Source organism: Juglans microcarpa x Juglans regia, chromosome 4D, assembly GCF_004785595.1.
Source record: "Juglans microcarpa x Juglans regia isolate MS1-56 chromosome 4D, Jm3101_v1.0, whole genome shotgun sequence".
Taxonomy (NCBI): Eukaryota; Viridiplantae; Streptophyta; class Magnoliopsida; order Fagales; family Juglandaceae; genus Juglans; species Juglans microcarpa x Juglans regia.
Genome location: NC_054600.1, coordinates 33968257 through 33982152, shown reverse-complemented (window position 1 = coordinate 33982152; position 13896 = coordinate 33968257). Strand labels below are relative to the sequence as shown.

The 13896-nt window shown below is 32.8% G+C and overlaps 1 protein-coding gene across 1 annotated transcript; it reads left to right on the top strand.

The window, feature by feature from the left end:
• Window positions 1–8142: 8142 nt before the first annotated feature.
• On the top strand, window positions 8143–11546 carry LOC121261298 (probable indole-3-pyruvate monooxygenase YUCCA4). Its single transcript, XM_041163603.1, has 4 exons — window positions 8143–9324; window positions 9542–9790; window positions 9881–10003; window positions 11085–11546. Exons 1-4 carry the CDS (start codon window positions 8692–8694, stop codon window positions 11313–11315), a joined length of 1236 nt encoding a protein of 411 aa, XP_041019537.1. The 5' UTR covers window positions 8143–8691; the 3' UTR covers window positions 11316–11546.
• Window positions 11547–13896: the final 2350 nt, after the last annotated feature.

Genomic DNA, 13896 nt, shown 5'->3' with positions numbered 1-13896 from the left:
TTGCCCAAAACGAAGCTAGCTAGTTCACGAATCGACAGCCCAGCCCATTCTCAAATTAATCAAACTGTACGGATTAGTAATTCGTTTTTATTATTTTTTAATCAACGCATGATTTATCATTTGAATTATTTTCTCAAATATATATATATTCGTATTCATAAACTGTACCACAACTATACAGTACAAGAAAAACGAACATTTGTGACCGATTATTAGAGACAAAAATGATTATTTTCGAGAAAAACAGACTCATTTTAACAAGAAATAGTTACTTTAGCAGGATAACGAACCACAAATAAATAGTTTTTTACTTAATATTGCAATATTTAACCAGATGACCAAATAGTAACTCCTGTTTTGCAAAAGGTACTTCTCCTGCATATATAGAGATTATACTAAGATCATGTTCCTTCCTATTCATTGGGTTTTGCGGCCTTGAATTTGTCAACTTGATCAGGTGATCGCCTTTAGTACCGAATGTAATTGAAGTTATTTGTTTGGTTTGTACGTAGAAAAATTAATATGCATTTCAACTTATGGACGGCACATCATAAATTAATTAAACACTATTGGCTCATGAGACTTGTTTGATAATTTAACATAATAACACTAGCGAATTAACATTAATCATTTTCAAGCTTTTACTAAATCTTAAGAGCATTAAATGGAAGAGATCAGACATATGAAATGAGTTCCACAACATTATAATTGGAGTTCTTGGAAATAATTATATAAATCGTGACAACTTTCCTTTTCTAGACAACGCCACTATATATACTATTTATAATCAATCGGCAGTATTACGTACAGCTAATCGATTAATCTGTCACGTTAAACATTAATTTTTGATTCTATTTTATTTTAATTTATATATGCGATCGAGAGTACTACTTTTCCTGCATGCGAGACTTTGAGATTCTTGTAGGTAGCTTAGGTAGGGAATGATGGGAGGAATCTGAAAGTAGGATATTTTCATTGCAAAAGCAAAAAAAGAGAGAAAGCACGCATTATTTGTCTACAGCAAGCAAGCACTTTAATTTGCAATTGGAACAACTCGCTCGCGGTGATTGTTTCTTTGAAAGATCAAGCACGATGGAAGCTAATATTCTACCATAGATCATCACCCAAACTATGAATTTTTAGGTCTTCTGTTCCCCACTAGTACTTAACCTTTTTCTTTGAATCTGTCTGCCCAATTCGGTGTAGAAGAGTTGAATCACCAGCCACTTTGGACGAACCCCGTCGTCTAAGCTGTTTCTATATCTAGCTAGCTAGCTATAAGCTAGATACCATGTGATTGTCCTTTAATTAATTTGCCTGTAATGACTTTTCCTTATCATGTGCCAAACTTAAAACCCTATATATGTCGAAGTTTGTATAATGCTAGCTGTTCGATCCTTCCTTCTTCTACCAGCTTTACAGCTAGTAGTGTGGTTCTTTGACAATTGCTAGCTCGACTTGCATGGGATTTCAGATTTTCCTTGAGAAAAAAAAAAAAAGCTGATACATTTATACGTACATGATCTCTTACCCTCGTTTTAAATAGGTATCTAAAGTCTTAACTCCCAGACTAGCTGCATGTGCGTCAAGGCTAGCTTTTTCTTTGAAACCATATAGGCATGCGTGCGTGAGATCAAGTACTGCATTCATCTTTGAAAGCATGCTGCATGCATGCACGCCGTTAATGATTTCTTTCTGGCCGGGTATTAAGTACTCTGGCAATATATTATTAATCCTCCATTAACGTCGACCAACTTTTCCGACAAAACCAGCTTCCCTTGTTCATTCAGAAGAATTTGTAATTAATTAGGTAATAATATTGATCGATCGATAAGCATGCCATGCAATCACGTCATCAAGTTTTCTCTTCTTCAGTCTTCATTCCGTTCACGTACGTTTTCTTTCAAATCGATGGATTCCGTGCTAATGATGATCACCGAAACAATAATAAATTGAGGATGAACAGGATGATGAAAAATAATATTAATTATAGATCCTCTAGATTTCTCTTTCCGCGGTCTGTGGCCCCACAAAAACTGAAAAAGCCATTGACATTTACGCAAGTTGTGGAAATTAGATAATTATATATATATTGTGAACATGCATGGAGTCATTTGCCCACAGTTTTTTTGTGAAATATTGGCAGATCGATGTAGGCACGTATCCCACTAGCTTGGAAGGGTTGCAGGTTGGCTAAGATATGGCCTAATAAAATACTCAGAGCTAGGTTTGCAGAATCTGGGATCACGAGGACGTATGGAGGTTCTGAGTTATTATCTCGCGGTGTGAGGGGCATGATTTGACCGGATAAGATTGGTCTTCTTTTTATAAGATTTTTAAGTTGTGAATATCTTGACTTGTTTATTTTGATTTTTTTTTTTTTTTTTTTTTTTTGTCATTTGTTATGTTTACGGTATTTTTCTGTTATAGTGAGGCATTTTTTACTTAAATAAAAAAAAAAAAAATTACAGAAACTTTCAGTGATCAATATCCATGCATTAGGCTAGAGAGTATATTCCTTCCCAATATGCTAATCCGACAATAATTATATAACCCATTACGTCCAAAAAATAATATTCTTGTGTATCCAACGGTGGGGTCTAACTGTTCGACAGTCGCAATAGACATGAATCACGCGGCCATGATCACCACGAAGAAATACTACTTTTATCGATGCTGCTGGCCAACCTTCTTCTCTCTCTCTTCTCAGTATGATTTTTGTCATGAATGTTCTAAGATCATAGAATAACGTCTGAGATCACGTGTCACGCTTCTTGCCCGATAACGACCTCACCATATTGCTCACTTGCAAAATTAATACGACTTCTGTACATTATAAACCTGTATATATATAAATAATATGTTATAGAATTATAGCAGATTTTCTTGATGCTCATTGTCGGTTGGCTTTTTTTTTTTGAGGTGACGAGTTTGGATTTAGAGATGAGATACGACGATTTTAAATAAAAAATTAAAATTAAAAAAATTATTATTAAAATATTATTTTTTTATATTATTATTATTTTGAGATTTAAAAAAATTAAATTAAGATTTAAAATAATTAAATTATTTATTATATTTTATATAAAAATTTTAAAAAATTATAATGATAAAATTAAATGAAAAATCCAAGGATTCAAAAGTTAACATTTAAAAGATACTTGTCGGCTATGTCTTTGCGGGTTTGAGGAACTCACGATAAACTATCAAGTATTGTAAATACAACTCATATTGGGCCGTGAACATAATAGGCCTTTTTAAGGGTTTTTTTGTTATTTACTGGTTTTTTGTAATTTCTACGAGCTTTGATATATTCAAGAAAAAAAATTAATATTTATAGAAATATATATAATCGTATATAAATATCATACAGTTATTTTAAAAAATAATAAAATTTATTATTAAAAAATTAAATTTTTTTAATATAAATTTTATATTTATTTATTTATTTTAAAATATTTATATAATATTTATATATTTACGAATGTAACTATTATTTTTAATAAATAGATACATACGGATCAAATTCTGAATAAATATTGTTTTTGTCCCGAACAGCAAGATGTCAGCAAAGTCAAAATTGGTGTGATGTCATCACCTTGTGTGCATGATGAACATCCTAAGTACAGCATCCCATTTAATTAACAAAGCCAATCAAAAAGTATGTCAGGAATCAGGATAGAAGAAAAAAGCCTCATGGAAAAGCCCTGATGCAACCCCAGCCGGGAGATTGGCCTTGGGTTCCGTGTATACTCCTTTTTAGGAAAATCGGACGGCCCAGAGTCAAGTTTGGCACGCCTCTGCGATTCTTTTTCTTTTTTTATCAACTGGAATGATGGTCTGGAGAGTGAAATGATAATTTTTTATTTTAAATAAAAATTTAAAATATTATTTTTAAATATTATTATTTTTTTAAGATTTAAAAAAACTTGAATTGAAATTTAAAAAAATTAAATTATTTATTATATTTTATATAAAAATTTTAAAAAAATTGTAATAATTCGATTTATATCACCGAACAATCGATTAGAGTGTCGTGCCACGTGTCGTGTTGTCAATGTGACGAAAATGCCCTCACCGTCAAATCAATATGCTCTAATCCTTTTACGGATATTTTCGGGTCTTCTCAGTCTAAAACGTGTTCTGTTTGCAGTATTGCTATCAATGTGACCGTGTGGAGGTGTCAGGGTTGTTTCGGTCATTCAAGAGGTGGGGCCAATGGTGATACAATACACATAAAGATTCTCTTGGTTGAGAGGAATATATCACGCCACGTGTGCAAATAATAAAAAAATAAAAGAGTGAAGTACCACGTGACAGGCAGGAGTGACAGTGGAGAAAGATCGCGTGACATCAGCCTCGCCCTTCGGGCCTGGGTGCAGACGACACGTTGACGCCCAGTGACTGTGGTCTAAATTCTCCCAAGGCCCAAGTGATCTATCTCACGTAATCTGTCCAGTATCGATTATCGATCGATTCAAGGACGAAAAATTAATAGAAAATAGTTTTGTACACGCAAATAAATTAGGCCTGGATTTAAAAATGAAATATTAGGTGAGAGTTCAAAAAAATATTATTAATATATTATTTTTAAAATTTTATTATTATTTTAAGATTTTAAAAATTTGAATTGATATTTAAAAAAATTAAATTATTTATTATATTTTATGTATGACTTTGAGAAAGTTATAATAATTAAATGATATGAAATTAAACGTTTTTTGAATCTAAACGAAGTCAATAACTTTGTTATTAATTATCTACATACACAATAAATAATAATTTTTTTTTAGTTTTTAATCATCCATAAACCACTCATTCAATAAAAAAATATATAAAAATAAAATGTGATGTGTGAATTGGCAGGATTTTCCTTTTTATAAACTGAATTATGAGAGGAGTGAGTAAGTGAGTATATTATGTTAAATATCCTTTAGTACTTCACTAACGTACGTACGTACAACATTTTTATCCTTCTCATATTGATGTTGCATCATCTATAACTCATAAAAGAATGAAATTAAGTAGGATCATAAGAACATATATAATATATTATGTAGTTATAAAAGAAGATAACATTATATATTGCATGCAAAACACACCAAGATACGGTGGATGAATATGCAACGTGCAAGCATCCAGGCTTTAATTAGAGAAAGCTGACAGATGAAAATCATTCATTCAACCTCCATTATGTGGTGCTAAATAAGGAACTCCAAAAAGAGCTGTTGTCCAGTAATGGGTATACAAAAGTGACGAAGATTGAGTGAATTGGATGGCAGGGGGCGCAAAGGGCTGCCCCCCCTCTTCCCCTCACTCTCTTTTCCCTAATATAAACCAGCTTGAGTCATCAAAGCCTTCAAGACTTGTGAATAAATGATGATGAGTACTAATATTGTGTGTATATGCATGTATAGCTAGTAGCTAGGTGGCTGTTTTATTGGCAAAATTATTAGGTTCCAAAAGTTTGACATTCAATTGCACAAAAACATTTGTAACGTACCCTTGTTGGTTGAAGTATTTTTTTAATGGAGGACACAAAAATAAATATATAAATTGACGTGATTTTATGTGATTCATTAAATCTATTTTATAATAAAAATAGAGCAATGCTATATACAGTCTCTATTTGGAGACTGTAATGCAAGCCTAAGTAATTTTATTTTTAAATTTTTTTAAAATTACAAAAATATTCCTCCTAAAATGATATTTTTTCTCATTTAATAAAAGGTCTACACATACAATCCCCAAATAGAGATTGCAAATAGAGTTTTTCATAAAAATAATTTTACAATCTAATGTACCACATTAAGAAATATTAATTTATAAATTTACTTTTTTATACAATATTTTGTGGCTATCCACATCCATGTTCTGTACGGGAATTTGGATACCAATAACGATCGCGCAGAGTGATCCTGGTTAGTGTATATCGCAGAGTTGGTGCGTGGGATGTGCAGATCATGATCAGATCACGACATATTCCAGAAGATCGACATGATGTGCATCTCATGTCGTCTTTCATAAAAACTGCGGTTAATTACTTGATCAGAATGTATATATATATAAATAGCTGAACTGCCAACTACACAAAACCCAGAGTTCATCTGGACAGTCCAAAAAAATAATAAACCGAAAAAAAAAGTAGAATAAAGTAATTAAATCGAAACATATAAAAGGAAACGACCAAAAAAAAAAAAATGATTACGTATTACCACGGCCGGAATTAGCTAGCTCCAATTTCGAATATATATAATCCATTAAGATCAAGATCATCATCTTGTTTCCCATCGGCACATTTTTCTTTCTACCTATCCCAGCTTATGTTAGGCCTAGCTAGGTAAGAACCCTAGATGGATCCCCCTGTGCGCATATCCAAATTAAGATTATCACTTTAACTTATTGAAGTCGTTGTATGCATGCATGCATGCATGGATCTTATATTTAAGTTTGACCCGTAACTTTGTTCTGCTTGTCTGAATTTTGATGTCCCTGCGCGTGAGCTTTGGACGGGACATTAAGCACTTCCCTGGTCTATATATTTTCCAAAGACGGGTAGGGCTTCAGAACCGTACGTAAACATTAATATATTTTCGTGTACATGTCTTGCTACCAACATCGATCAAAGGTCGCGGCTGGCCTGTGCATGTGTGCTTTTTTAGATAGATCACCTTGGCCAAGGGCCCTAACAAATCAACATCGACTTAATTATTTCTTAAAACCGCATCATATCGGAACGATGCATGTGGTGGTGCGTACGTACACTGAATTCGCTTCTAATTTCCGTTTTCATACATGTCTTCGATCGTGTCACTCTCTCCATAACTACGTGTACAGTACTGCTATATATGAATCTTATACCTACGTACGTTGAGAGCTGAAGGCTAACTGGCCAAGGTAGCTAGAATGGAGAAATGTAATCCGTCGATCTTTGCTAATTTAAAAGAATAATTAAATCGTTTGACATGATTTTGAAATTTGAGTTTTAATAAACATGTATATATAAATAAGAAATAACATTTACAGTATACGTAGTACTATGCAAGCGTCATACGATCGTTTTGAAAAAATTGAGTAAATACGAAATCTACATGAAAAATAATTAATTTTTTAATAGTAGATTCTACTATTTTTTAAAAAGATTACGCAGTGTTTATACTTTATGACTCTATGCAGTATTACCATATATATATTTAAATATTTTAGAGAAATAATGCTTTTTTTTTTTTCTAGATTGATTAGGCAGTGACGAATCCACGAGGGCATGTCAAGGGGCCTATTCGATCTATATTATATTTTTTCATATAAAAAAAATGAATATTTCTTCTATATACTTGAAGTATAATGATTTTTTTAACATATAATAGGTAATCATTTTTACATATGCTTTGGATTATATGATAATTTCTTGATACAAGTAATAGTATACAAAAGATATATATACGAGATGCTTCTGTACAGTAATAAACTTTTAAAAAATTATTTTTAGATCTTATCTCATATCATATATATGACTTAATCCACATTTTTAGGGATAGAGATTACTTGTTAGTATAAAATCTTTGGGTGATCATCACACACGCACACACATATATATACACACTTCGATCACTATGATTGAACCTCCTGAAGTGTGAGAAAAGGATCTTATTATCACTATATTTCAGACTTTTAGTATTAAAATTCCAGGGATAACATCTTGGATTTACCATCCATGTAATTATATAAGTTGGTGATGAGATATAAGAAGGCACATAGATAATGTGATAAATATATCATATAAGTATTATATAATCTTGGTATGAACTATGTTTTTTTGAAAGATGGTATGAACTATGTTAGATAATGTGTCAAAAGTATTTTATCAGTTTGGTATGATCTCTGTTAGATTATGAGGCAAACGTTGGATAGCAAGAGTCATTTGCCATAGTTATCATTTATTTTTAACCAATATATATATATATATATAAGAGAGAGAGAGAGAGAGAGAGAGAGAGAGAGAGAGAGATTGACCAATCCAAACAGATGGGCGTACGAGTGTCTGTCTAGAGCGTAAAAATATCAGTTTGAGAAATGCGAGTGGGATAGAAATGCCAGCTCCTAACTTTAATCAACTAAAATTACAGCATATTTTTTTTTATAAATATTCATACCGATCGATGTATTTATTGTATCTTCTCTTTGCCCATGGCCTCTCTCCTACAACCACACCTGTGCAGACTCGCCGTGAAGGGCATTGAAAGAGAACCAAATCCTTTCCTTACCCTACACGCCTCCATTAAAACACACATCTCTCTCTCTCTCTCTCTGTTGTAAAATTTAAATCTCCCTCAGATTTCTCTCTCTCCACCTCTCACTTCTCATAAAAACTCTGCTTATCTCTTTGTTATATATATATATATATATATATATATATGTGTGCGCGCGCATTTAAAAGCCTCAGTCCACACCCCCTGATTCTCATCTCATTGACCCTTCCCCCAGAATCGTTCGCAATTTGTTTACTTCACCGCTCTCCTCCTCTCTTTAACCACTTCATCCCGCAGTTTATCCTCAGGCTTTAGGGAGTGGGAAAAAAAAACAGGGCAAGTAAAAAGAACAAAAAAAACAGAGGGTTCTTTTATTTTCTTTCCCGTTCTTCTCTCTCTCTCTCTCTCTCTCTCTCTCTCACTTTTCTTGCGGTTCTCCTACATGGGTTCTTGCACAGAAAAAGAAGAACCAGAAAAGTGTGTGTGGGTTCATGGGCCCATCATCGTAGGGGCTGGACCATCTGGTCTAGCAGCCTCTGCTTGTCTCTCTGAACATGGAGTTCCTTCTGTGATTCTTGAGCGAAGCAACTGCATAGCTTCTCTTTGGCAGCACAAGACCTATGACCGTCTCAAACTGCACCTTCCCAAGCAGTTTTGCGCCCTCCCATTACTAGGTTTCCCTGAACATTTCCCCATGTATCCAACAAGGGATCAGTTCATCTCATACATGGAGTCTTATGCTGCAAACTTCTCAATCCAGCCAAGGTTCAACCAGTCCGTCCAGAGCGCTGAGTTCGATTCCAGCTGCGGGTTTTGGAGGGTTCGGACTCATGACTTGGAGTACATTTCCCGGTGGCTTATTGTCGCTACTGGCGAGAATGCCGAACCGGTGATACCCGAAATTGTTGGTATGGAGCGGTTTCGTGGTCCTATTGTTCATACGAAAGCGTACAAGTCTGGCTCTGATTTCGCAAACCAGAGGGTTTTGGTTGTTGGCTGTGGCAATTCTGGCATGGAAGTTAGCTTGGACCTCTGCAGACACAGCGCTGTACCTCATATGGTTGTGAGAAATACTGTAAGTTGGTTTATTCCTCTCCAAATCTCTTCTTTGATCTTGTTCTGCAATTTTTTGCACTTACATCAAAACATAGGTTCATTTTTTTTTTCGTTGTTTTAAGAGCTATTCATTCCATCTGGGTGAGTATGCTTCCTACTTACCATATAAAATAAATGGAAAATGAGGAAAAGCATTCGATTTTTGCTTACTTTCGTCTGTAATCTCGATGATACAGGTGCATGTTTTACCGCGAGAAATGTTTGGCTTCTCAACATTTGGAATAATAATGGCACTTCTCAGATGCTTTCCTCTAAAGATAGTAGACAGACTCCTCCTACTAGCAGCGAATTTAACCATCGGAAACACAGACCAGTTAGGCCTCCACCGGCCGAAAACCGGTCCAATTGAGCTAAAAAACGTTACCGGGAAGACCCCAGTCCTCGACGTGGGAGCATTATCTCAAATTAAATCCGGCAAAATAAAGGTAAAAATACCCACAAACACGGTTTCTTTGCTTCTCTCTGTGCATGTTATTTCTCTATACCTTGATCAGCTGATTCTCTTGGGGCATCAGGTGATGGAAGGTGTGAGGGAGATAACAAGAAATGGAGCCAAGTTTATGGATGGACAAGAAAAGGAGTTCGATTCTATAATCTTAGCAACTGGGTACAAGAGCAATGTGCCTACTTGGCTCAAGGTAAGCATGGCCTGTTGCACTCTTTTTAGTTTTACTTCTATCGTATTATGAATCACCTATCCCTTTCGTTGGGCTCATGCACAGAGGGCAAAAACCTCCAAACCTCTTCTTTTCTCCATGCAAAAAGGAATAAAATCATTTTGGTTTGCCTGGGTCATCCTATATACCCTTCTTTTTATTCCATTTTTCTAGAAAAAAAAATTAAAGTATTGCTTTGTGGGATTTTGTGATGTGTGACTACCATCGTGAGATGTTGAGCTCTGCAAAGTTGCAATTTACAACAAAGATAGCCGTAGAAAGTGTCCCTTTTTAACTCTTTACTTCTAGTAATTTGGAGAACAAAGATTCTTTATTCTGTTTTTAAATTTTTCATAAAATATTTGTGCATGCCTTAGTGACATTAGCATATCTAATCTATTATAATAAGTGTCTACCTAATTGTAAATAATAATTTTTTTTATTTTTCTATTAATTTTTCTTATTTTTTTGTTAAATTTTATTTTACCAAAAGGTTTTTTAAACTCTTGATTATTTAACGTGTAGATTTCTTGTAGAATTTAATAAAGAATTATAGTTTACCAAAAGGCTCTTTATAGCCCCGCAATTAGATACTTTGTTAAAATTTAGATTTTTTTTAATCTTATTTTTTGTCTTTTTTTAATCTTGTATTTTCTTTTCTCAGACAAATAAGCTATTGACTTTTTTATTTTATTTTTATTTAAATCATCATGTCAAGTACATCTTGAGGTTAACGCACTCGAAACCGTTCCCTAGTATTACATAAAAAGCAATAGTATTTATTAGAGTCCTAGTCTTATATACACATGGATTCTGATCTCCATTAGGTCTCGTTTGGATAGTAAAAATGTTTCATCTCAACTAATTACTATAACTTTTTTAAAATTATACATAAAATATAGTAGACAATTTAACTTTTTCAAATCATAAAATTATAATAATATTAAAAATAATATTTTATTTAATTTTTATCTCAACTAATCTTATCTCAACTTACCATCCAAAACGCACCTTAATTTCTTTAAATAATTAATGTTTTGCCGATTTCTGTTTTGGAACTCAGGGCTGTGACTTCTTCACAAAAGACGGCATGCCCAAAACGCCGTTTCCCAACGGTTGGAAGGGAGAGAACGGATTGTATACGGTTGGCTTCACGAGAAGAGGTCTTCTTGGGACGGCCTCGGACGCGGTGAGAATTGCAAATGACGTTGCTGATCAGTGGAGGACAATCAAGGACTGTAGAACTTATTGTAATTCCCATATTATCCTACTGAAAAATCGTAACAAAAATTAACTTGTAGTTGTAGAAGAAGTAGATGACCTAGATTAGAGAAACATAAATTGGGTTATTTTCGGGGGGTAGGGTTTTAAAATGGGATAAATTTTCTTCACGTTTTTAGGACTTGTAAATTTGTCAATTTTGCTAGGGGGTTGTTAAACTGTAAATCCCCTCGTCTAATTGTCACGAGGTTTTGTTTGTTTGTATAAATGGAATCAAATCAATAGTTAATGCATTTTCGTTGCATAGGGAATAGTAAATAAAAAATGATATTTTCAGTTATAGAGTGTGTAAGCACCGCATATTTATTTTGAAAAAAATTAATAAATATGATATTTATATGAAAAAATTAATTTTTTATATAGACTTTATTTTTTTTCAAAATAAGTGTGCGGCGCTTGCACAACACATGACTGTATTTAGTATTACTCATAATGATACTCATAATTTCTTTTACTATTATCTACTCACCATCCTATTATGTGTTATTAAATAATTATATATGACTTATTATGTTTTATTTGTAAGTCTATCATTTAATGTCACAAGATGATGCTGATAATTATATGAATTTTTAAGGAAAAAAATTAGCTGAGCAGAATTGATGGGATAATAAATCACTTCATAATTCTCATAATTGGGATACTTGTTAAGGAATTTAGTTTTTAGGAAGTCTCGTATTGCTTAAATATAACTATTATATTACACTGATCTCCTATATAATAGTTGGTTTAGGAGATCAAGACAATCTAAAATATAACTCTAATGAGTTTAAGTTCTTTTTGTATTTATAAATTTTAATTTATAATTTTAATTATATTATAATTTAGGTTCAAAAAATACTTTTAAATCCAAAAATAATTTTTTAGACTCAATGGGTTGGCCTAGGCAAGTGCAGGGTGGATGACATTTTTTACCTCGCCCCCACCTCCGCCTCCCGAGGGTGGGGTTGAAAATCCCTCTCCTGCATGGTGAGGGGTGGGGTGGGGGGAAGGATCTCCCTTTCTCGCATCATGCGGGTAGCACTCCAACCCTATAGGTAATAAATAAATAAATAAAATGAAATACCTGACCTCGTGTAGCTTTTCCAATTGTATGGTTGTCTCCGGAAAATAATGATAGACTTACTACTTCTTACCATCTATTTATTACTCTTTTTATTTTTTTATTAATCTATTTTACTTGATAGTTAAGAAAGTGACTATTAGTAAATTTGCATAATTTTTTTATTTTTTTAATAATTAAAAATATTAAAAAAATACTTAAAATAAAATAATAATAAAATAAAAATTTCAAATATACTATAAAATAATAAAAAATTGGTAGGAAAATAATAAGCGTATTATTATCCGTCTTCTAATACTACGTGCGAGCTAACTTTAAAAAACTACGACTACGTACTCAAGTACACGGGGAAAACAAGGAAAAAGATGCGAAAATAGTATACTATGCTCACGTCTTGGAAGTTCTTATTTTTCTGTATTTAATGGCGACGCGCAGGTAGGTAATTTTACCTTCCATCATTTGATCGTTTATTCGGTTATGCTGACATGTGCTGTCGGATGGTAGGTCACTTTTCATGGGCCAGATTGAATTGCTTGGGCGGGCAGACCCATGGATCTGATCGATCACTTCTTCTATGTTTTTTTTTTTTTTTTTAATTTTCAAATGCCCAAAAAGGGTACAGTATATCGGTTGCCAATGTGATTTCTATAAGGGCCTTGGGGAGTGTTACCCTATCTCTGTGGTCCATACTCCATATGGCCTTTAATTTTGTTTTTAACGTGGGAAGATATATAGTTTCACGAAACATCCATCGTTTGGCGCATTTCTCTTAACTCTCTTACACACATATACATGTATACACACTATTATAATAAGTAGTTATCTAAATAATAATTTTTATTTATTTTTTAGTTAATTTTTTTTATTTTTCTGTTAAGTCATGTTTTATCAAAAGACTCTTTGAACCCTTGATTATTGACATATAACTCTCTTGTAGAATTTAATGAATGATCTTATTTTACCAAAAGGTCCTTAAAACCCTTAATCATTTAACGTGTAGCTCCATTGTAGAATTTAATAAAGGATCATATTTTACCAAAAAGTCCTTAATAGCCTCACGGTGCACATGAATTGAAATCTCTTTTTCATGTCCTTTTTGTTCGAAGAGTGTATTCATTTTCCTTTCTTTTGTTTCAATTTTTTTAAATAAAAAATTAATAATATTTTATTATTATATAGAGAGTAAATAGATAATTCAATATGAATACAGACCAATACTCATACTTTGCTGAAGTTTATATTTTTTTTTTAATCTTGATTTTTTTTCTTTCTTTAATCTTGTATTTTATTTTTCCAAAAAAATAAACTACTAATTTTTTTACTTTTTTTATTTAAATCATTATGTTAGGTGCACCCCGGCCGAGACTAACGCACCCGGACCGTTTCCTAGTATATAATAAATATAACAAATTAAACAAGGTTTCTGATACAATTTGTTGGAGAATAATAATTATATATGTCAATGTCAAGTTGCATATAAATATTAGAGCTTTTGGTTTGATTTATAATTTGTCTATTCTTATATACGCAA